Raw genomic sequence first — 25222 nt, 5'->3', positions numbered from 1 at the left:
CTGGACTAGGTCTGCTTCTGCGCAGGACTCCTTCCCTTCGTCCTTCAGGCGGAACCTTCAGACTGATGAAAAAACAGTGAAATAAATCTGACAGTGAGATGAGGAGGCAGTAGTATGGTGGGTACATGAACCTAGCCCCCCCCGCCCCCCGAGGAATGAGATAAGAGTGTGTGGTCGGAGGAGACTCTCTTAGGGACAAACAATGACCTGGATCTGGAACAGGTGGAAATAACCAGAGGAGATAGAATGTGAGATGACGTCATGGTTTAGGAAGCTGGGGGGCAGGTTTAGGCCTGTGGTCCGGGAGATCATAGACAAATAAGGCATGGACCGGGAACCGGACACGGTCATAATTAGATAGGAGGAGCTCAGGATTGTGGGAAATCCCGCCCCGAGCTCCAGAGAGCTGGATGAAAGCAGCTGACCTTCAGACCACTGGGGGGTCTGCTGGTGTTCATCTGTGCTTTCAGCTGAACTCATGTGAGGACTGAAGTGTCTGAACCTGATCATCACTGAGATAGAGTTCTGGTTAAAGTAGAGTGAAAGGAAGAAAAGAAAACAGGAAGTCAGACAGGGAAAAGAAAACAGGAAGTCAGACAGGGAAAAGAAAACAGGAAGTCAGACAGGGAAAAGAAAACAGGAAGTCAGACAGGGAAAAGGACGTGACCAGGAATCAAGGTTCGTCAGGACCCGGACCAGTTCCACCCGGGCCGCCTTAGAGGGTCTGTTTCCTTTCCAGGTCTCATATACTTGGCTGTTTTCCAGTCTGACTTCGGCTGGTTTTGGTTTTTTTTCTCTAAGTGTTGGGATACAAACGCACTCTTTCTCGACCTCATCTGAATGTTTCCCAGAAGAAGGAAAACCTGTGACCTGAACCTTGTCTTCCAGGTTAGTAGAAGGTTTTTAGGACTTTGTTGGATTTGACTCGTGACTACAGGTGTTTTTTTTGTTCTTTTGTTTTGTTTTTTTTTGTTTTTTTGTTTTTTTTTTTGTTTTTTTTTTTTTTGGGGGGGGGGGGGGGGGGGGGTAGTAGAACAATGACGTACGGTGCATCATAAAAAGGAAGAAAAAAAATACTGATGAAATAAAATAAATGTTATTTGTAGTACTGGTCTGTACTATAAACTTATGCTGCCTTCCAGACAAACCATAACTCGTGTTTTTCCAACTTCTGCCTTTGAAAATGCACTGGACTGGCAGAACTGTGACCCAGCCGTGAACTCCTGCTGGATCTTTTTTTTTCTTTCAACTGGATTAAAACTAAATAAATAAATAAATAAAAATATTTAAAAGTAAATATTTTTTCTTTGGATCTTTATATTTGAAGTTTATTATTATTATTATTATTATTATTATTATTATTATTATTATTATTATTTGTCTTCTTTTGTCTGTAAGCCTTTGCATTATGTTAATTGATTTGTTTGGACAATTTTTTTTTTTTGACATCTTGATGTTTGTTCAGAGTTTCTCTATGTTTTGTATACATATGTATTTCCAATAAACTCGTACTAGATTTTTTATTATTTTTTTTTAACTTGTACTAGATCAATGCACTCCCAGTTCAGAGCTCTGATGTCATGTAGCCCGTGAAACCACAGTGGCAGTCCCCCATGGATGAGGTGTTTATGCAAATTGTTTATTAAAACAAGGTATTACTCTGACATTATTTATCTGCAAATGTTCTGCAGAATCAGCAGCTGCTCTAGCGTTAGCTTGTTTTCAGTCCATTGTGTGCAAGAATAAATTAATACTAAATACGTATCCAAATATACAAATAACATAAAAGGTAAAACTCTGGCATTTTGCGCTGTTTTTACTCATCTGTTTCCCTCAAATAAGCAAAGAGCAAACACCTCTGGGATTAAAATGATTGTTTTGTTTCTGTCTTTGTGCATAAGAAATCAATCTCAGTGAATCCAAAGGAACTTTGTGTTGGTAAATGACAGTTCTGCAAATGGACAGGATTTCAGTTCTGTTCAACATGTCGATGCTCATATGAACTATGTTTTCAGCTCCAAAATTTCCAAGTTGTATTTGAACTGAATTTACCTGAAAAACAAATCTTCTGTTCTTTTAGATTCCCCAGTTTTTCTTCCCAGATTCTCTCCTCCATATCACATGTTTTATTTGTACAGGTTCAATCTGGAGTATGGTGCTGATCCATCCTGCTTCTGTTCCACCAATACATACATGAAGAATGGCACACAGCACTGTTTACATCAACACTTTTACAATAAGAAGCATTTTTATACACAAAGAACAGTTCTAGATTGTTCTTTCCTCTTTAGTCTGATGCTAAACTATCCAATAAATAATAGTGCTCCTAGTTTTTGCACAGGGATCATTAGTGTAAACGCTGACATGGCTGCAGAGCATCAGTATGATGGGATCCACAACAACCATGTCACATCCTGATGAGAACAGACACAAGCAGGGCCAAGTTGAGAGAAGGGTCTTAGAAACAAGCAGGCATAACTTTCCCAGCATAGGGGTTACATAGAGAGATAATGAAGGTACTTTCCAGCACAAGGGTGAGCCACATATGCTGTTTTAATAACAACATCTCAGGTCCCATGTGACATTTAATGGAGGTTGATGGCACTAACCAGTATCCCAAATGCATTAAAAGGCAACAGATGGAGGCCAGTTGGTGCTGAGACCGGAGGCTGAGTTAGGTTCTCAGGGTAGTAACGAGGGCCTGGCTTAAGCAACATATATAAAAAACAAAGATCAAAGACACCTGTCACGGTTATTTCTGAACATCATTAATTAATAGAAACTGATGCTGGGGAAAGGGGATTTTGGAAGGAGGGGCCCGGGTGTACGGGAAATCACGCCCCGAGCCCAAAACAAGGTATAAAAGATGGGGAATTTTCAGCTGCTCTTCAGACCATGTCCTGGGTGTGTCTCCGAGTGTTTTAACCTGCATTTGCAAATAAACACATGTAAGGCTCTGAAGACTGAACGACTCAGCTCATCTTTGACTCTGAAGAAGTTTCTTCTGGAACATCTTTTAGTTACAATCTGCCAGTATAGCATTAGGCGGGGTACCAGGCATAGACCTATCACCAAGGTCTCTTCAATCTGTCCACTGACACATTTAGTGTTTTTGTGTCAGCTGGGATTGTTTTAGATCCACAATACCAACATTTATGAAGAAGAGCACAATTAGCAATAGGAAGTCTAGAAGTTTATTCCTAATAAAGTACTGGGACTGACCAGAGCATCATGGGTAATGTCATGTCCGTCCACCAGCAAAAGTTTTCCCATACACGTGCTATTCCAAATCCAATATTTCTGAAAATAGAGCTTCCACTGTCAGAGAATATCAGTAGTCTGTGCACAAATGGATTAGCATTATTTACACACACTTCTATGACTTTAGGACAACTGTTTTTTTTGACAAATATGGACACTCATCTGACCCCCCTATGTGAATTTTAGCCGACATATATTCATGAAATGTACAGAACAAAAGTGGCCCATTTAAACAGAGCATGGAATGTGGTATACAACAAAACACAGAGAATATCAAAGGGTAGAGGTAGTTCAGAGGTAATTATTACAGAGAAGATTAAAGGTCATTGAAGATATTAAGATCATTGTGTATGGCACTTTGTGAGTAAAACATGCTTTAAAATAGTTGCCTCCGTTTAATTTGTTAAGATGTAAGTGTGTGTAAGTGTGTGTGTAAGTGTGTGACGTGTGTTGTTAAAGGTGTATTTAATGTCTCCAGCAGAGGGCGCTTGGAGCCTTTGTGCATCAGTACCTGCTGACAGCACATGTTTCTGTGTGAGTTCAGTCAGTACATGATGAACTGTGAAAGTGTCACCAAGTCTGCTCCAGTTAACAACTGCAGTTTGTGTTTTGCAGGTAAGCTGGTTGAATTTAACACACATATAACAGTAGTCATTCCTCTGAAGTATCAGGTACCTTTAGAGGATGCTAAAATAAAGTTTTATTAGTGTGTGAGCTAATGTGGAAGACGCAGGTTAATGGTACATACTGAAAACTAGCATGTTATGTGTGTCAGATAGAAGCTAAAACGGACTAAAATAAGTGTCACAAATGCACAAGAGTTATATGAGACAGAGACTGAAGAAAACATGCCCAACAGTCTTGGATGTTCAGAGTTCAGTGTGATAAATGTTCATAGCACCTATACCCCTGCAGCTCAGCTCAGTTCAAATAGAACTTGTCCATTTGTGACATGAAAATATAACATTAACTGTGCTGAAACTGGACATTTTGGAGCTGAAAACATAGTTCATATGAGCATCAACATGTTGAACAGAACTGAAATCCTGTCCATTTGAACAACTGTCATTTCCCAACACAAAGTTCCTTTGGATTCACTGAGACTGATTTCTGTTTTGTGTAGGAACTGTACTTCCCCCTCTTATAAGTGTCTGTTCATAAGTTCTGTGTATTTGTCAGTACTAATAGTGGGTTGTGATGATAGTGCATGGTTATACAGAGTGAGTTCAGTCAGTATGTGATCAGCTGTGAACGTGTCGCCCAGTCTGTTACGGTTCAGAACTGCATTTTGTGTTTTGCAGCCTTTGCAAACTAAATAAATATGTTGCACACAGAATGATTAGGCCCATGGTTCCTGTTCATGTTATATATGCGTTCTAAGAGCTGAGGTGACTGTGAGGTCCTTCTAGAAGACAGAAAAAAGGGCTTTGTCTTTCTCCATTTGGAGCTGTGAATGAAATATTTAGCCAACAGTAATAGGTTGTTTAAAATCCGGTCACATAGGTTGTCCTTCAGAATGAGACTAAAGATAATGTCTTCTGTTAAGGCTGATTTGAACGCTGAAGTCTTCTGTTCTTGGAGTTGTGTGTATCTCACCTAGGACACCTGTGTCCTTCAAAACATGAATGTTTCTCTCAGTCAGCTTCTCGACTCTGCATATGGTGCGCTGCTTTATCTCTACAGATCACACAAGGTACAGTTTGAACTTTTAGCCCAGAGCGGAGCATCAGCTCACAGTTCTGGAATTCAACAACTAAGTTAACTCCCCAAACTTCCCAGAATGAGTCCAAGGACTTCCATTCTGTCCAGTGTCCATCTGAGATTCTTTCTTCTGCTTAGAGACAGCATCATACGTCATATTTTATTTTAACCAATCCCACATAAGCTCAGTGCAGGCCTTTATAAGTTAGACTGATTTTCTGTATGAGGTAGAACTGACTCTTGAGAGAGGGCGAAGCTTCGTCTGTCAGTTTTCTCGTTTGTGCACAAATGAACAGATCACCTGAAGCAAATCCATTCCCCACTAAGTCTGTGTCGTTTTCCAACCATCACACTTCCTCGGTAAGAGGAACAGACTGAACACTTTTGGTTGACAACCAGTCTTGAAAATCTTTCCAGAAAGCTGTTGTGTACATACATTCCAAAAAAAAAAAAAAAGGTGAGCGGTAGCTTCAATATGTTGTTCACAGAAACTCCAGTTGTTGTAATCAGTGCCAAAGCTCAGTCTCAGCAGTTCATTAAATGGTTAAATGTTGTTTAAAATGTTGAAGTGGACTTCTTTTGCCTTTGGGCTAACTGGATATTTGATGTACATAGTTTGAATTTTCTTGATGTCTGATAGAAATGATTGTAAATGAACATGCCTGGAACATTACAAAGTCATGAGTCGTGGTTTGAATTCATGACTTACGGGCTCAAAAACTGGCCTGGGGCGCATTATCCGTGCGATTTTAGTGATTTGGATTATTTTTCAGTTCAAAATTGTGGAATTTCTGCATTTCCCGTTCAAATAGAGTGAAGAGCTGCACGGTTCTGCCTCACCTGGATCACAGAACCCTTCACAAACTGGGCTTCATCTCATGGAATTAGAGTGTGTTTATGTCTGTCTTTGGTTAGGCTGGATGCCCTGACCGTCCACCGTCTGGATAATGTCGAAAATGGATGTGTGGAACTTGTTCAGTCTAGCAACGGACAAAGAAACTGCAGTGTTCCATGTAAAGGCTCTCATTTTAACATTGGGTCAATTGACCGAATATGGGACGCTTCAGCTTTACATTATCATTATTATTATTATTGTTATTATTATTGTTATTATTATTATTATTATTATTATTATTATTATTATTATTATTATTATTATTATTATTATTATTATTATTATTACTACTACTACATTACCGTGTTGGTTAACCCATAAAGACCCAGTGCTTCTTCTGTGGCAGTTCCCAAATACATTTTTCTATGTATTTAATCATTCGCAATTGATTTATCACCATTTATTATAATATTATCCTCTGTATATTGCGTTTTTTCAGTGTAAATCATGTATTTTCCTAGATTAAATTTCCTGATCGTGTAGACGTCCATAACAGCTCAGATTACAGTTATGTTTTATTAAACCAGAAACAGAGAAAACTGAAGAAAAAAGTTACTTTCTCAACAAAATATCTCATTAATTTAACATAAAACCATCCATCCACTGTCATTGATCCAACTCCATGGGTTTGACTGGTGAATCAATGTTGTAGAAGATGACGGTGTTTCCACGTTCATTACGGAGCGTCTGAACGTCCAAACGAGTCACACCCAGTCAAAGTAGTTTATAGTGTTTGTGTTTATAATGTATGAAGTACTGTTACCAAATATACAGGATTCATGATGTACTTAATAGAAAAATACATTTTATTCATCATTGAATTTAATCTTAAAGCCTATAGTCCAAGGGCTGGAAAGGGTCCTCATGCACACCCCACCCCCCCCCCCCCCCCCACAGCTTGACTTCTTTGGTATATTATTCTACCTATAGGCCTACTCTATCAGAAAAATGATGTTAACATGAGATGAACTGGTTCACACTGTCCGTATTTGACCTTTGTAATATCGTTATGTCACCTAAGTATAGATTGGTAAACTAGGGGTTGGGGAAATCAAATTGATTATGTTATACATTTCTATACTGAACCTCTAGACTAGTTATATGTCATTTTAAAGCTCTTGAACAACTCTATACAATAACACCTATCAAAATGGGGATATTATCGCTGATAAACAGATTTAGGTCAAAAGGTCATGTGTACTCCAGGGAAAGTAGAATTGTCACCTTTCTCATTTCAGAATACTGTTTTGCTCTGAAAAATCGATCTCATCCACTATTAATCGATTATGCAAAATTAAAATGAAATCGATCTAAGATCAATCAAATAGATTTTTTTACCCAGCCCTATTTATAATGTGTTTGCACACTTGGTGGTATGGTTCGGGTAGAGCGGATAAATATTTGGGTTTGACCATGTGGTATGGTGGTTCCAGGTGGTTCACTAGGAGCCTGAAGCCCTTGTTCCCAACAACACAGCGGTTGTCCATCCATGACGATCAAAGCCAGTGATTTCTGTTGTTTTCATGCTATTGTGTGGAAACTTCTGTGTTCTTGTGTGTTCTTGTCTCTGCCAAACTTAGCTGTTTGGTACCGTCTCCTTTTTTTGCTTTTTCAGTGTGATTAACTCTGCATGCTTTTACTATGAAATCGCTCGAGATGTTCAATGAAGTTTGTCATATTATAACTCCAGGCTTTCTCACCACCCCAGGGAACGTTGCCCTTGCACATGTTACAAGCATCTGTGGATGTTGTTGGTGAAGTTAGGCTGAAACACTGCCACACAGGTGAGCTTGTCCCTCCATACCGTTGTGAGCATGGTTGGTACCAAAGTGTGTTCCAACTAGGGATGCACTGATACCACTTTTTTCCAGACCGAGTACGAGTACTTACATTTGAGTACTTGCCGATACCGAGTACCAATACAAGTACTTAATAATCCCATTCCAGTTGTTAGTTCCTTTTGTAAATGTGCTTCATTGTCGTTGTCATTAGTCTGACTGGAACAAAGTGCTGCTACTGACATTTAATGTGTTGGAATGAGCGTTTGTCAGTTAATCCACCAGGGGGCGCCACTCTGAATTAACCATACTGGACAAATACCACGAAGAAGAGGAAAGTTTAATGAGAAGAAGAAGAAGAAAGTCAGTAATAACAAACATGGAGACAACAGAGTTAACACTACTGTGATACTAATGTTGCAGCGTTTTCACTGGTAAGGTTTAAAAGTTTAGCTTCAGTAGGAAGAGAAAAGACAAATGAGTGAGAAGTTTCGTTTTCACTTCCGCTGGCGGCGGTCCGCACCGCTCCGTACTCCCGCTGGTATTCTCTGTCTCCACCAGCACCTGGAAAATGGATGGAATGTACGCAGAGGACGGACAGAAGGCTGCGTCTGTATCTGTCTGTGTCTGGAACGTTACTGTCAGTCAGCGTTACTTTTGTCACCGTTGCTTATTGCAAAAAATCTCCACTCTTCACACTCACACACATTATTCCTCCTCCTCGTACCTGCTGCACTGAACTGGGAATGTCACACGGCCGTAAGTGGTATCGGCGCATTTGTATCGGATTATTTTTACAAGTATGAGTACGAGTACACATAATGAGTATCGGAGCCGATACCCGATACTGGTATCGGTATCAGAGCATCCCTAGTTCCAGCACTCCTTTTCTGCAGACACAGGGGGTTGGAAGGAATTCACAAACGTTGGGACACCTGGAGGAACTGGTAGCACCAACTTTCCAGGCTTGATCAACCTCCACTGCTGCAGAACTGCTTTCAGCTGTTAACCCATCTCTTGTTCGCCTTTTTGTAGAATTCTGAAATGTACATTATTTTTCAGTTTTGTTTAACCTTACCTTTTTTTTTTTTTTTTTACCTCTGGCAGTTCACCGCTTACCTTTGTACCATTTCAAGCTGTTCATTGGACTGGAACTGCTGGAATTTCAATACAAAACTGGAAAAATTGGGGTGTTCTAAAACTTTTGGCCGGTAGTGTATATCAGACCAGTCACAATGCTCTGTGTCTTGTAGTAAGCGGCATATAATAGGATGGAAGATGTTCACAGTCTGGGATGAAGATGCTCATGGTTTGATCATAAATGTTGTCGGTTGTATTTACACCGAATGTCTTTAATGTGAGTAAATGAGTCTGAATAACGACATCATATGACAGCTCAACATTCATTAGGTTTGTGGAAATAACAAAAGCCCATTATATGATATTAGCACTGACCCACTTCCATCCATTACCGACAGGAACGGGAAGTCAGCAATTTAGAATTTTACCTCAATTTTTGGCATTTTCTTGACACATTTCAACAAATGTTGGCGTCAAAATCAGTCGAGTGTTAAGAGGTTGGAAATGAAAAGTTATTGTAATGGTGAGCAGTTGAAACTTAATGTTTTCAGGGCGCAGCGGAGAATTTTGATGTCTCACCAAGAAAAGCCAAACTGTCCAATCAGCGCCAAAGTTCACATGTATGATAAGAGTCACACCATGAATATAATGACATAACAATAGTAAATCTGACCCATAGCGCCAACTAGTTGTAACAACACACCCACCTCAAATTTGGTCAAATTGGATTCAATATGGCCAAGTTGGTGACCTTACGTGACATCATATGATCATGGCGGTGAAACGAGTTCTGAGGTTTTGTCGAATCTGCACCAATTTTCACATGTAGAATAAGAGGATTGAGTTTTTAAATGTTTGAAAATGTCCTATTAATTATCGAACTAGTTAATTTTGTCTGTCTGCTTAATCTGCTTTGAAAGGGACGTGTTTGTTGTGTTCCATTCCATTGCATTTCAGTGACCACCTCCTCTGTTTCTTTGTGTTTTGATGTAGAGAGAAGCCAAAGGGGGATTTAAGTGAAACCTAAAAGTTGTATCTGGACAAAGATCACCTGATTCCAGCAAACATGGATGGAAGACCCACCTGTGAGCAGTGTGGAAAGACTTTCACCAGGGCATATAACCTAAAACGCCACCAATGCATCCACCCTAGAGAAAAACCATATGAGTGTGACCTGTGTGGAAAGGCTTTCTCCAGAGCAGAAGCCCTAAAATTGCACCATCTCATCCATACTGGAGAAAGACCATATGAGTGTGACAAGTGTGGCAATACTTTCACCACATCAAGTCACCTACAAGTCCACCAACGCATCCACACTGGAGAAAAACCATATAAGTGTGACCAGTGTGGAAATGCTTTCACCACATCAAGTTACCTAAAAATCCACCAAAGCATCCACACTGGAGAAAGACCATATGTCTGTGACCAGTGTGGGAAGACTTTCAAGATAGCAAGTAAACTTAAAAAACACCAAATAACCCACACTGGAGTTAAACCATATGAGTGTGAACGGTGTGGAAATGCTTTCACCACAGCAAATTACCTAAAAATTCACCAACGCATCCACACTGGAGAAAGACCATATATCTGTAATCAGTGTGCGAAGAGTTTCATCTCACCAAAAGTCTTAAAAATCCACCAACACGTCCACACTGGAGAAAAACCATATGAGTGTGACCAGTGTGGAAAAGTTTTTGCCAGAGCAAGTGAAAGAAAAATCCACCAACGCATCCACACTGGAGAAAAACCATATAACTGTGACCAGTGTGGGAAGTGTTTCACCAAAGCTTATCACCTAAAAATGCACCAACGGACCCACACTGGAGAAAAACCATATGAGTGTGACCAGTGTGGAAATGCTTTCGCCAGAGCAGGTAACCTAAAAATCCACCAACGCAGTCACACTGGAGAAAGACCATATAACTGTGATCAGTGTGGGAAGTGTTTCATCAAAGCTTATCACCTAAAAATGCACCAACGGACCCACACTGGAGAAAAACCATATGAGTGTGACCAGTGTGGAAATGCTTTCACCAATGCAAGTAACCTAACAATCCACCAACGCATCCACACTGGAGAAAGACCATATAACTGTGATCAGTGTGGGAAGTGTTTCACCAAAGCTGATCACTTAAAAAGGCACCAATGCACCCACACTGGAGAGAGACCCTACCAGTGCAGATTCTGTGACAGATCTTTTACCACAGGTTCAAAATGTACTGAACATGAACGTGTCAACCATTTCCACAAAGGACAAAAACTGAACAGTCGTACGAAAAGTAAGACATTAGACTCTAGTGGAAAGAGTCAGTGTCATAACACACCTAAACAGTTTGAATGTTTCCAGTGTGATGAAAGATTCTCGTCATCCTCTGCCCTCTGCTATCATCAGCGCAGATGTGAATCATCGTCTGGACCAAAATGTCTCTCAGCATCAGATGACAAGAAGAAACACAGTGTGTGTGAACCAGCAGAACCCACTTCTGACAAGAACATCAGACTTAAAAACCTCCAGATCAGACTTCACAGAATCCACATGCAGGGGCTTTTCTAGAAAAAAATAGTAAGAGGGAGCAAAGCGACCGAGCAGGGGGGATGGTGTGGAAGGGGGGGGAGTTTCCCTTTTGAAAAATTGAGGTAAAAATGGAACATTCTGAGGCTATCTGAGAGGGATATTGTCAGCTGACCTCATATGTAGATTCAGCCTAATTTCAAATCTTGCGAGGGAAGCTACGTCACGAGAAAGGAAAGGAAACAAGATGACGCCGCGGTCTGAAAAGACGCCAATTCATGTCATTTTGAACCGTCAGACTTTCTACCTACTATGTTTACAATAGTTTGGGAATAATTATATTGTTTTTGATGACCAGGCACATTATCATGAGCTGTTACTGTGGTAGTTTCGCGGGAAAAGATCGTTTTTGGAAAGATTGCATGTTGTGTAGGTACTGTGTTGCATGTAACTGTAAGTGTATGACATAACTGTGAGCTCTGGGGTTAAAAAAAAAAATTGGAATTTCGGTAAGGGGGTGCTAGCCGAAAGTATGAGGGCACAGTGCCCCTGTTCCCTGGTTAAGAAAAACCCTTACAGATGTGAAGACAAACATCAGACTGAGGCTGTGTTCTGTCCTCAGAGTACAGAAGTGTGTTCTAATGCACCACCTTCACAAAACAGTGTCGTTACTGAAGCTCATCCTGCCACCAGGTGAAAAGTTCAACTAGTGGAGGTCAACAAGGACCTGGTTTCTATGGCGATACTACTTCTCATTGATTCTGTGGACTTTAATCAGTAAATCGTTGTGATTCTGTTGCTGGTTGGGGTTCACACAGTTGAATTTACATCAGTTAGAAACAACATGATGAATAGGGCTGGGTGTCAGGGCCAATTTCCTTAATTGATTTGATTTTGATTCTTAAGGTTCTGAATCGATTAATTGCGATTCGATTCGATTCAGTATTAATTGATTGATTCAGATTAATTTAGTGATACCAAAGTACAATTTTGAGTTGTAATTTCATTATTTGACTACTGCAGCCATGCAACACAGAATCAATATTGATTTTAGAAAGGAAATAAATCTGACATTTCATCAGTAAACAGATGAATCTGCTGTGAAATAATGAACAGACACAAACATGTCCATGTTTCTCCAGTGGATCAGATCAGACTTCATCATCTTTATTCCGTTTTATTCCTGCTGCTTCCAGCCTTAAGGCTCATTACTGTCACCCTGGGGCACTGACACCAGTCTGCCCCCCCTGAAACAGACTCATGTTGGGCCCTTGGTACGAGAAACTCACTGGAGGGGGAGGTGGGCGGAGCTTCGTGATTTCCCCATTACTATTCCTCTAACTCCGCCCTCAGCCACAGGTGATCCAAGTTAATATTTCTAGAACGAGTGGCTTCCGTGACCCGCCTCCACCGGCCAGTTCCTCCACACTGTGGGTTCCAGTTTGAGGCCTGGAGGACCTCCCACTGAGGGGTTTTCCCCACCCTTCCTCCGCGTTCCTCCCACTCCAGAACCGTCGTGAGCACGACCAAGATGCCGCAAGACGGAGCCGGCCGCGCTTCTGCCTTGGCGGTTTCCGGGTCATTTACTCGCAGTCCTGCTCTGAAAAATTGATCTCATCCACCATTAATCGATTACGCAGAATTAAAAAGGAATCGATCCAAAATTGATTAAATCTATTTTTTTTTGTTTTTCCCCAGCCCTAATGATGAAGATAATATAATTGAGACAGAATGACTGATGAGCCGATAGTGGTTTAGTCCCAAACTGAGGCCGACAACATGAAGGAGATCACATTCCATTGGAGGAGGAAGTCTGTTTAGCAGAAAGTTCACGACCACCAAAGGAGACATCACAACCAGTCAGCGCTCCATCTAGTGGTCCAGTCTGGTACTGGTCTGGTCCACTGTTTACCTTAACGTCAAACTAGATTCAACATTTTTCCGCTGGTCTAACCCTGACCTGCAGGATGTGTTTGATTTGATTGAAAATGTGTTGAACTGCTGATGACTGTGGTGAAGAAGAACCACTGGATGAATCAGAAAGTTCAGGACATCAGCGGAACTGGAACAAACATTTAGTCATGTTCTGCTGTTCAGTGTTCTACTTAATCACCTTGTTTTATTCTAATTCTGAAGTGGACCTGAAGCGTGAGACAAAAGTATTTACCATAATCACCCTTTAACGACATCCACTCATTATTTGTTCAATTACTTCTTAATGTTTTACTTTTTCCACTTGTTGAATTGAATGAATGAATTGTTTATTTTGGTTTGTACATTAATCATTGCACATAGTACAATAATTATAATAAACATTAAAAACAAAAAAGGAATAGTCTCGAACAGGGGTGTCAAACATGCGGCCCGGGGGCCAAATGCAGCCCGCCAAAGGGTCCAGTTTGGCCCCTGGGATGAATTTGCCAAGTGAAAAAATTCCACAGTCTTGAATTGAATTAAGCAAAAAAAAAAAAAAAGTAGCTTGAATTAAGGAAAAAATCTTGAATTAAGCCAAAAAAAAAAAAATCTTGAATTAAGCAAAAAAAAAATCTCAAATTCAGCAAAAAGTCCTGAATTAAGCCAAAAAAAAAATCTAGAATTAACAACTTAATTTTTTTTCTTTGTTTTAGTGCAAAAAATAACACTAAATTATGAAAATATTTACATTTCCAAACTATCCTGTAACACTAAAATGTAAATAACCTGAACAAATATGAACAACCTGAAATGTCTAAAGAAAATTCAGCACAGTTTGAACTATTTTCTTCCTGTTCCTCAGTGTTTAGTGTCTTTGTAGATCTGATCCAGAATGCACATGGACTAATGAGAAGTTTAGGAATAATATCGTTCAAATTACACTGAATGTTCTTACCTTTTTTAATTTAAATTTCGTTTTTTTCAGTTTGTTTTTTTTTTTTTTTTTGGATAGTGTATAAAAGTGTTTTCATAATTTAATGGGGTTTTTTTTACACTAAAACAAAGACAAAAATTTGGAATTGGCATTATTTCTATACTTTTATGTTATTATTTTTCTGATCCGGCCCACTGCAGATCAAATTTAGCTGAATATGGAGCTGAACTAAAATGAGTTGGACAGCCCTGGGCTAGAAGCAAAAGCTTATTTTAGTGCCTCTCCTTTTCCCCTGATCCACTGCTGACGTTAAATTAAATGTGTTCAGCATCGAACATTCTCATTTTGACCAAAGAATCACCAACAACAAAAACACATGTACCATCTCAACTTCATATTCCTGAAGGATTTTATACTTACGGCATTTTTTAAACTTTGTCAGAGAAGGGAACAGCTTCAATTCATCATCAAATCCATCCCATAATTTCACACCCACAACCCAAATCCAACTAGACTTCACATTTGTCCTCACTTTAGTCCATTCACAAATATAAAAACCTCTTCAATTCTAATTACTCTATCTTAGTTATAAAGACATATTGAATGCTATTTGGAACAATATATTTTTTTTTTTACCTTATAAATCATATACAGTATTTAAATATATACAATATCCTGCAATTTGAAGGTTTTAAGTTGAATCAATCAATTATTAGTTGCTACTAAATATCCTACTTTATTAATTATTCTAATAGTTCTGTTTTGTCCTGTTACTAATGTATCTATAATAGTTTTTCTCCATATTTCTGCACAATATGTTCAGTAGAACAGAACCACAGAACAATAGATCATGTACAGGCTGTTTTTGTTCAGTCAGTCCCTTGTTTTATACAGTATGTCTAGATTTGGACACTTTACTTTGAATAGACTCAATATGAGGTTTCCAACACAGTTTACTATCTCTGATGACACCTATAAATGTAGCTTCATAAACTCTTTCTATCATCAGTAGGTCTGTTTTCAGTACAGGTTCTGTTATTGTCACGTTTATATCAGTGAAATATGACTTTGTCCTGATTTGATGTGTTATCATGTGCATCACTGAGTGTTCTTTAAGTCTTATTAAAGCATAGACGCAGAAATTCAGATCATGCTCAAATTTAAGTCATGCTAAATTCATCAGACTCCTGCTCTCCAGGAGGCACAGACTCAGGAACGACCTCCTGATTGTTTCTCCATTTTTCATGGTTCTCATCATGTATTTGTTTTCTGTGAATCTCCTTGGGGGCATTTGTGAATTTTGAATTAAATCAAAGTGTGTGATTTGAACCGGTCTGTTTTTTTCTTTTACCAGTGGACGCCTGGTGCTGTCATCAGTCAGGTTTGGCCACAGTGCAGGATCATCAGCCACAACTGGACGACCTTCCTTTGCTGATAGTTCAGGTGCAGGTGAGGAGGTGGTTTAGGAAGTGCTGGCCTCAAAGGACTCCCCATAATCTACGCTGAATAAGACCAGAATGATCGGCCTAATTAAATTTTAAATCATCCAAATTAGACATTATATTAGACTGAATAAATACTTTATTAACCCATAAAAACCCAAACACACACCATCGACCAAAACCATCTACTGATCTAAAATGTTAAATCCCCATTGACCACTAATTCTATCAATCCATGTCAATAATTGGTGTAAAATCCAGTTCTTCATCTTTTCATGGTCATCAGATATGACCCATTTGGACGTTCAGAGGCTCCGTAGTTGCCATGGAAACACCATCTTCTACAATATTGATTCACCAGTAAAACCCATGGTGTTGAATCAATGACAGTGAATGAACACACTGGGTTTATGTTTAATCAATGATATTTTTGCTGGAAATGTAACTTTTCCCCAAATTTTTTTTCTGATTTGATAGAATAACCTTTGAATTTACTCTGACTTTTAAAGAACATCTGCATGATCAGTGAATTAAATATAGGAAAATACATGATTTACACTGGGAAAAAACTTCAAATAAGAAGGATAATATTACAATAAATGGTGATAAATCACTTAAGAAAGGTTAGAAATAAGGAAAAATCTATTTGGGAACTGACACAAAAGTATCAAGGGGTCTTTATGGGTTAATCCCAAACTGAGATAAAAACGGCAGAAAGAATTATTATATATTCATGATATATTTGATATTTTTAATTATGAATAATTAGCCAGGCTCTTAAATGGTAATTAGATGAAAATTATGTAGCACTTTGGTTGCTAAACATTTCCAAACAAGTTTGTAAAGTAGCTGAATCTGTTGTTAGGGTATTCTGAAAAGTTACTAAATCTTTGTGGCATCAGTACGTGGTTCTGCGCAGGTCCTCTGGTCCGCCCACCGTCCAAACACACACACCGTAAGGTTCATGAGTGTGTGTGAATCAGACAGAGGTATGAATGGTCGTTTGTGTTGGTCAGCTGTGGTGACAGTCCAGGCTGTGTCCACCTTTGACCACTGATAACCAGGAGCAGCTCCTCACAATGAGTCAGCAGTTCACACAGTGGATGAGTGGACATCTGACAGAAATAATTACAGAACCATCCACTATAATCACTGAAACCAAACCACAAACCAAACTCCAACAACTACCGGTCAAACCTAAAGATAAAACACACCAACAACAGAAATGTGACGCCATATATGAAATTTAATGTTTATTATGTAATAAAACCTATGTGGGAGAAACAGGGAGACCATCTGGAATCTGACAAAAAGAACAGCAGACAGACAAACAAGAGCAGCAAAAGAACAAACACATTAAGGGAGTTTCCCTCAAATCAGCCACATCCGACCACTGCAAGACAGAAAATCACACCAAGACTGGAACAACACCAGGGTCATCTGAGCTGAAAGCAACAAGTACACCAGTCCACTGTGAGCCTGGCCTTTGGATTCACTAAAATACTTTAATTACAATGGACTTTGATGATTGAACTTTAATTACATTACTATAAAATGTTAAGTATATTCTACTAATTTGTAGACATAGTTGAAAGCATGAAAAAGTTTCAGTTGAATGGATTTAACCCTTTCATGCATAGTGGTCACTAAAGTGGACAGCTCTTCAAAGATGTTCTCTTGTATATTCATGGATTTTGTGGACGCTTATGCATCATCTCATACACTGACATTCAGACCATTACTGGAACTGTGCTGTTCTTGATAAACCTGATCTGCACTGACAGGTTTGAGTGGAAATCAATTGTTATTTGTTAGACAAGAAGGTTTTTTTTTGCATGTTATCTCCATGAAGTGAGTAATTACTAGCATTAGAATATGTTAAAATGTGAGAAGACATCAGATTAGCAGCATTAAAAATGTTTTTATTTCATTATTTTCATATCACTTTCTGATATTGAGTTTTAAACACATGTTTCTTTACTTCAAAAATTAAATGCATGGATATTTTTGTAACTCCATAAAAAAAAAAAACTTGATCGGACTGTTTTTTTTTCATGGCTAAACACTGAAGAAAAAAATCTTGACTAAGGTTCTCATAATTCGTGCATGAAAGGGTTAATTATATTTTTGGCAAAATACCACATTCACAAATCCAATTTCTCAAATCTCAAACCTTCTTTTTTAATTTTTAAAATTGCGCTTACCCAGTATGTTTCAAATATTCAGTACTCTAAAAATAGAAAAGCTATTGAAACCACTGATTTAAGTAAAGGTTCTGAACTTTGTGTCATTTGATACGTTGTTTTTGTTTGAATGTTTTGTCCCCTGGCTCTGTCCTGTTCTGTTCTGTTCTGTTCATGTCATGTTAGTGTATTTATATTGCATTGTACTTGTCATGTCCTTATTGTACTTTGTGTAACACTAAAGAAATAAATATGTTGGGGGAGAAAAAACACTATATATGACACTGTACTGTAAGATAAAAAAAAAAAAAAGCCATATATTTTGTTACTAATCTTAGGTGCTTTTAAATACTCAAAAAGACACTTAATAACTCTATGTTCTGAAGATTTACTTAGAATATCAACAGTAGGAACATTGACGTAGGAACTTTTCTTCTAGTCCAGTTTCCTCAGGGGTACTATAGCGACGCACCGCCCCGTCCTCAGATGCATTCTGGGAAGAAGAGCATTCAAGTCAGTTGTCCCCGTTGCTCCGTGTCTGCAGTTGTATTCAGGTCAGTAAAAGTGTGAACAGTTGGAATAATCCACGTCCTAAAAACGGGATTTAACAAAGTGTTGTTTTCTGTTCAGTTTCGTGTTGGATTTGGACCAGTTTATGCGAATGTTTGGAGTCAAAGTGTAGGGAAACTACCGCGAGGTGGCCGCCATTTTGTGCCTCTAGGGTGGTGTCGAAGGGCTCCTGTACCCAGAATGCATTTCGGTTTTGTAGTTTGTATTAAGTTGAGCTGAGTATGCGTTTTTGTTTTTTTTTAAACAATGAACACTGAACAGTATATATACATGATAGTATACAACAGACAAGGGTAGAAAGTTAGTTCACAGAACATTTGACATTACAAATATATAGAAATTAGGGATGTAACGATGACTAGTGTAACAATAAACCGCAGTGAAATTGCCAACAGTTAGTATTACCGTTTAAATTCTAATTCTCATGATAACCGTGTTTGATTATCGCACTTTTAGGGGAAAAAACCCTATGGAAAGATCTGCTTTTATGTCAAATATTGGAGTATAGTTTTAATTTATTACAATTTAAATTTTCTATACCTAATATTTGGAACCAATATTCACTTTTAAAGTCTTTGAAAAGGTTCGTTAAGCATCTGTGTGTTATTTATGCAATAAATTATGCACATTTTTCAAATCGGATTTTATATAGTTTTGTGTCTTTTTTGTCCTTTTATGTTTTTATAGTAGGTTAAAGTGAAAAAAATAATAGACAGATGATATAGATGAAGTTGTGCTGAAAAAACAGATCCCAAACATAGGTATAGGAAACATTTGTTTCTATAGTATATAAAGGCAAAACCAAAAGGATTGAAAATGGACAAAATAGACTCAGACCACTAAGGGTTAATATTGGAATGTTTCTGACACAGAAGGGACACTGTGCCTATTATTTTATTTTATTTTTTTACCTCCGCCAAGGAGGTTCTGTTTTTGCCAGGGTTTGTTTGTTTGTTTGTCTGTCCGTTAGTGTGGAACATAACTCAAAAAGTTATGGACAGATTTGGATGAAATTTTCAGGGTTTGTTGGAAATGGGATAAGGAAGAAATGATTAAATTTTGGTGGTGATCGGGGGTGGGGGGGCCCACGGGGGGGCCCATTTCCAACAAACCCTGAAAATTTCATCAAAATCTGTCCATAACTTTTTGAGTTATGTTGCACACTAACGGACAGACAAACAGACAGACAGACAAACAAACAAACCCTGGCAAAAACATAACCTCCTTGGCGTGGGGGGGGCCCACAGGGGGGGCCACTGATCAGCGCTGGCGGAGGTCTGCGCTCTCCAAGTGCTTCTAGTTATATATAACTTGGTTAAATTCTTTCAGTGTGTATCAGTACTTTTTAACATTTTGAGCACAATTTCAACAATACCGCGATAATAATGATAACTGTGATAATTTTGGTCACAATAACCGTGATATGAAATTTTCATATCGCTACATCCCTAATATAAATTTATTTAAGTAAAGACATTAGGAAAGAAAAAACAATAATAATAAATAAAAAACATATAATTAAAATAAAAAATTGCTTGAGGTATAAATAGAAATTATATAAATTCAATAAGATTATACACTTGACTTTTTTTTTTGTTTTGTTTTATTTGCTTTAGAATTTATGCTGTTTCTCAAGTTGTCCACATAATTGGAAAAAGGGCTTTGAAAACAGTAAGGTTTGGACGTTGATGTGCAAATTTGGAGCAATGAATGTGAAATTTGGCAAAGGTAATCAAAAGGTTGATAATATATCTTTTTTCTGGAGTTATTTTATCAATGTGTGATAGGCCAAATAAAATGTGTTGAAATTTCAATTTGCATGAGGAGTCAATTTTTGTGTTTATAAAATTATTTAAATCAATCCAAAATATGTGTGTGTAGGTGCAATGCCAAAATAAATGACATATTGTTTCCTCTGTGTTGCTGCAAAAAGAACAAAGAGTAGCAATATTTTTTTTTATATTTAATCGTATAGATCTTCACTGGATTGAATATGCGCTTTGTCTGATTTTTTTTTTTTTTTTTTTTTTACTGAAGGCACACATTTCATTTGGGTTTTGAGTCACAGCTAAAGGGCATCACAGATGGACAGCCCACTACTGTTTGATTCATAACTTTTGAACCAAGTTTAAGATAAATATTCCACATAATTGTAAAGGTCTAAATGCCATCGTAAACAGATTCAAAGGGTAACATTTAGTTTCAAATATTCTTAAATAAAAAAACCTTCTATTTTACAACCTAATAATTGGTTAGAGGAAAAAAAAATTGGATCAAACCTGAATAGAGGGTGTGCATGTGACGTCACCGCTAGCAGAAGTCACTGCGGTTCCACCCACTGAGTGTCAGAAAGAGGCAGATGAGTGACAGCGTTGGCTTCAATCCTGTCTGAACTGAAGAACAATATTTAATAAAAAATGGGGCAGAGCTGTTGTGAGATTGATTGTATGAACAGGTTCTTAAAGCAGTGGGAGCTATCGTTTTACAGACACCCAAAGACAAAGAAAAGAGAAGGAGATGGATCCACAAATCCAGGAAACCAAACCTAGATCTGTGGATCCTGTTTGGTGTCAGCTAACATTCACTGATGCTGTATTTTTGGGTCCAGTCAGACCCGAAATGACCTATTGTTTTGGCTAACGGTCCTTCTTAGTGCAGCTCTTGGTTTCATGATCAGATCTTTCCTGGTTTTTGTCTTCATTGTGTGATTGTGAACCTTGTGCTCCTACATGATTAGTAAACTAACTGAAACTGAGGCCAACCTAGTTTTACAAATACGGGGAACTGGAGAATAAAGCTACGACGGAGTATTAGGACCACAGAAGAAAAGAAAAACACTGGGCACTACCAGAATAAAGTCCGAAAATATCGATATAATACCTGTAATTTTATGAGAATAAAGTTGAATACAAAAAGAATCACAATGTTATGAGAATAAAGTCGTAGTTATAAAAAAAACCCTCAAAATTTAACAAGAATGTCATTTGCTTATGAGATTAAAGTTGTCATATTCCAACAATAAAGCCATAATATTACAAGAATAATGTCATAATTTAAAAACAGGTTGTCTATGTCTCCTAATTTCCCAGAATCCAGTGGTGCCCTGCTGGTCCACAGCGGTAGTATCTATGTTGGATAAAGTACATGTTGAAGTAACATGTTGATGCTCATATGAACTATGTTTTCAGCTCAAAAATGTCCAATTTCAGCACAATTAATGCTATATTTTCATGTCACAAATGACCAAGTTCTATTTGAACTGAATTTCTCTGAAAAACAAATCTTCTCTTCTTTTGGATTCCCCAGTTTTTCTTCCCAGATTCTCTCCTCCATATCACATGTTTTATTTGTACAGGTTCAATCTGGAGTATGGTGCTGATCCATCCTGCTTCTGTTCCACCAATACATACATGAAGAATGGCACACAGCACTGTTTACATCAACACTTTTACAATAAGAAGCATTTTTATACAGAAAGAACAATTCTAGATTGTTATTTCCTCTTTAGTCTGATGCTAAACTATCCAATAAATAATAGTGCTCCTAGTTTTTGCACAGGGATCATTAGTGTAAACGCTGACATGGCTGCAGAGCATCAGTATGATGGGATCCACAACAACCATGTCACATCCGTCCACTGACACATTTAGTGTTTTTGTGTCAGCTGGGATTGTTTTAGATCCACAATACCAACATTTATGAAGAAGAGCACAATTAGCAATAGGAAGTCTAGAAGTTTATTCCTAATAAAGTACTGGGACTGACCAGAGCATCATGGGTAATGTCACGTCCGTCCACCAGCAAAAGTTTTCACATCCACGTGCTATTCCAAATCCAATATTTATGAAAATAGAGCTTCCACTGTCAGAGAATATCAGTAGTCTGTGCACAAATGAATTAGCATTATTTACACACACTTCTATGTATTTCTCACAACTTTTTTTTTTTTTTTTGACAAAAATGGCCACTCATTTGACCCCTAAGGAAATTTTAGCCGATTTATGAACATAAAGTGAACATAAATGAGCCTTAAGGCTTTCCATCAGCTCCCAGTTACATTTGGGCACACAGCTGGGCTCCATCCGGCCGCTGCGTCCAAACCATACCGTGAACCGTGACTCAAGAATCGCAATGCGTACAGAACCATGCATAACCTGTACCGTTGCATCCTTCTTATATAATGGGGCCTTGGCAGCCACTTCTCAGTGTTTGGACCATAACAATAATAATAATACACTGAATTGGTTTTACTTTACTTTCGATGACCTAACTAAATAAGTTTTTGCAGTGTTTTGGGATTCTGTAAGTATGTAAAGAATCTGCCCACACTGGAGAGAACCTGACATTTTTCAACATCTTTCAGTATCTCTGTTATCTGTTCTGTTCTGGTCTCATACAGGAAACACATCTGTTACGGAGAAACCATCCAGTATTGGTTGTCTTGAAAATGTCCGGTCGATGAGGTGTGTTTGTTCTGTTCCATTTCAGTGACCACCTCTTCTTTTTCCTTGTTTTAATGTAGAGAGAAGACAAAGTTGGATTTGAAGAGAAACCGAAAAGTTGTATCTGGCAAAGATCACCTGATCCCAGCAAAGATGGATGTAAGACCCACCTGTGACCAGTGTGGGAAGACTTTCACCCGCATGAATGACCTTAAGAGACACCTACGCATCCACAGAGGAGAAAGACCATACGAGTGTGTCCAGTGTGGGAAGACTTTCACCCTCATGGGTAACCTTAAGACACACCTACGCATCCACAGCGGAGAAAAACCATTTGAGTGTATCCAGTGTGGGAAGACTTTCACCCTCATGAATAATCTTAAGACACACCTACGCATCCACAGCGGAGAAAGACCATACGGCTGTCACCAGTGTGGGAAGAGTTTCACCCTCATGAATAATCTTAAGACGCACCAACGTATCCACAGCGGAGAAAGACCATATGAGTGTGACCAGTGTGGGAAGACTTTCACCCAGCTGTCTGCCCTCAAGACACACCTACGCATCCACAGAGGAGAAAAACCATATTATTGTGACCATTGTGGGAAGACTTTCACCACAATGAATCACCTTAAAACACACCTACGCGTCCACAGTGGCGAGAGACCATATGAGTGTGACCAGTGTGGGAAACCTTTCACCCAATTGTCTGCCCTCAAGACCCACCTACGCATCCACAGAGGACATAAACCATATTACTGTGACCAGTGTGGGAAGACTTTTACCAGAATGGATAGTCTTAGGAAACACCTCCACATCCACTCTGGAGGCAGATCATGTGACTGTGACCAGTGTGGGAAGACTTTCACCCAAATGAGTGGGCTGATGACACATCTATGCACCCACAGAGGAGAAACACATCAAAACAGTTTGAGTGTTACCAATGTGAAAGAAGATTCCCTTCATACTCTGCTTTCTCCTATCGTCAGCACAGATGTGAATCATCAACGTCTGGACTAGGGCTGCACGATTCTGGCAAAAACGTGAATCACGATTTCTTTTCTTACAATTGAGATCACGATTCTCTGGCATGATTTTGTTCCTGAAATGTTTATTGCACCGGTGTCAAGGAAAATGGGTTCTTTTACCTCAGATTTGCATCTTTCATATCAGTGTGCAAGTAGTCCAGTCACTAATGCAGTGTTTCCTGTGGACTTGATCTGTTGGAGTAGCAGTGTGTAATCTGGGGTGGCGTGGGGTGCATGCGCATGGTTTGGCTGGGGGGGGGGGCACGCACATGCGTTTCGGTCATTAACCTTGCATGTGTCGGTTTCAGTCCTCCTGATAATACTGTGGGGGTACGGGGTGGTGCAGTCTGTGCTCAGAGCTGAAACTGAAACTTTATGCTCATTTATCTTTTCCCCACCTCCTGAAGCTTCACAAACTTTCTTTTGAGGGGGCGGGACATTTGTCCTGACATATTACATATGATGCATGTGTATAATAAGTCTAAGGCAACGGTGATGATTTTTGTTTTCTATGAAATGTTTGGTGTGGGGGCATGGATTCACCTTACCAGCAGAAACGCTGCACTTATGGTCCTGGTTGCTAAGCGATATCAGCTGATCTGTGAAAGTTTGCAGCGTTAAGAAATTTCTCAGCAGCACAACGGAATATTTTTAATATGAAATTTTTGGAGAGGGCAAAACTTTTGATTCTTGGTTAAAGGCAGTTGTCCTCACCATCAAAGAAAAGAAAAGAAGAACAACAGCAGAAGTCAGAGAAGTGAAAGTGAAAAGACACTTGGATCTGGACGACAGAAAAGAGGACAGACATGAGATGAACACAGATGAATGTGAACCTTCATTGGGCACAAGCTCAGGTGGGTGACGCTCCCACTCCCACTGGGGTTTTCATCCATTTCCCTCTCTTTACCGCAGACGTTCGTCCGCTGTCATTCACTCTTTCTTCACTCAACTACAGCCGACAGCAGCAGGGTCACCTGTTGGAAAGACGCTTTACCATTGGTTGAGGGAAGAGGAGGAGGCGGTTCTGTGTTTGTGGACGTTTGTTTGTAATGCAGCCCTGAAATAAAATGCTTAAGAATCGTCCATGTTTAGAAATGAGATTACGATCTTTTAAACTATTAATCGTACAGCCCTAGTCTGGACCAAAAAGTACCTCAGTATCAGATGACAAGAAGAAACACAGTGTGAACCAGCAGCACTGACTTCTTCTGACAAGAACATCAGAGTTAAAAACCTCCAGATCAGACTTCACAGAATCCAGATGTGAAGACAAACTTCAGACTGAGGCTGTGTTTTGTCCTCAGAGTACAGAAGTGTGTTCTAATGCACCACCTTCACAAAACGGTGACGTTACTGAAGCTCAACCTGCCACCAGGTGAAAAGTTCAACTAGTGGAGATCAACAAGGACCTGGTTTCCATGGCGATACTACTTCTGTTGACTCTGTGGACTTTCATCAGTCACTTGTTGTGACTCTGTTGCT

The 25222-nt window shown here is 39.0% G+C and overlaps 1 protein-coding gene across 1 annotated transcript; it reads left to right on the top strand.

The window, feature by feature from the left end:
• Positions 1-453: 453 nt before the first annotated feature.
• On the top strand, positions 454-23978 carry LOC115432954 (zinc finger protein 260-like). Its single transcript, XM_030154083.1, has 3 exons — positions 454-888; positions 9709-10890; positions 22877-23978. The coding sequence occupies exons 2-3, from the start codon at positions 9782-9784 to the stop codon at positions 23730-23732; spliced, it is 1965 nt and encodes a 654-aa protein (XP_030009943.1). The 5' UTR covers positions 454-888; positions 9709-9781; the 3' UTR covers positions 23733-23978.
• Positions 23979-25222: the final 1244 nt, after the last annotated feature.

The sequence above is a fragment of the Sphaeramia orbicularis genome, chromosome 2 (assembly GCF_902148855.1).
Source record: "Sphaeramia orbicularis chromosome 2, fSphaOr1.1, whole genome shotgun sequence".
Taxonomy (NCBI): domain Eukaryota; kingdom Metazoa; phylum Chordata; class Actinopteri; order Kurtiformes; family Apogonidae; genus Sphaeramia; species Sphaeramia orbicularis.
Note: the sequence above shows the minus strand (reverse complement) of the source record. Positions and strands in the feature narration are given on the sequence as shown.

What these genes read in the sequence shown, in the direction of transcription:
- LOC115432954 (XM_030154083.1), top strand. Translation starts at nt 9,782, where the DNA reads ATGGATGGAAGACCCACCTGTGAGCAGTGTGGAAAGACTTTCACCAGG. An exon ending in ACTGGAGAGAGACCCTACCA is followed by an intron (nt 10,891 to 22,876) that starts GTGCAGATTCTG and finishes GATGGATGTAAG; the next exon opens with ACCCACCTGTGACCAGTGTG.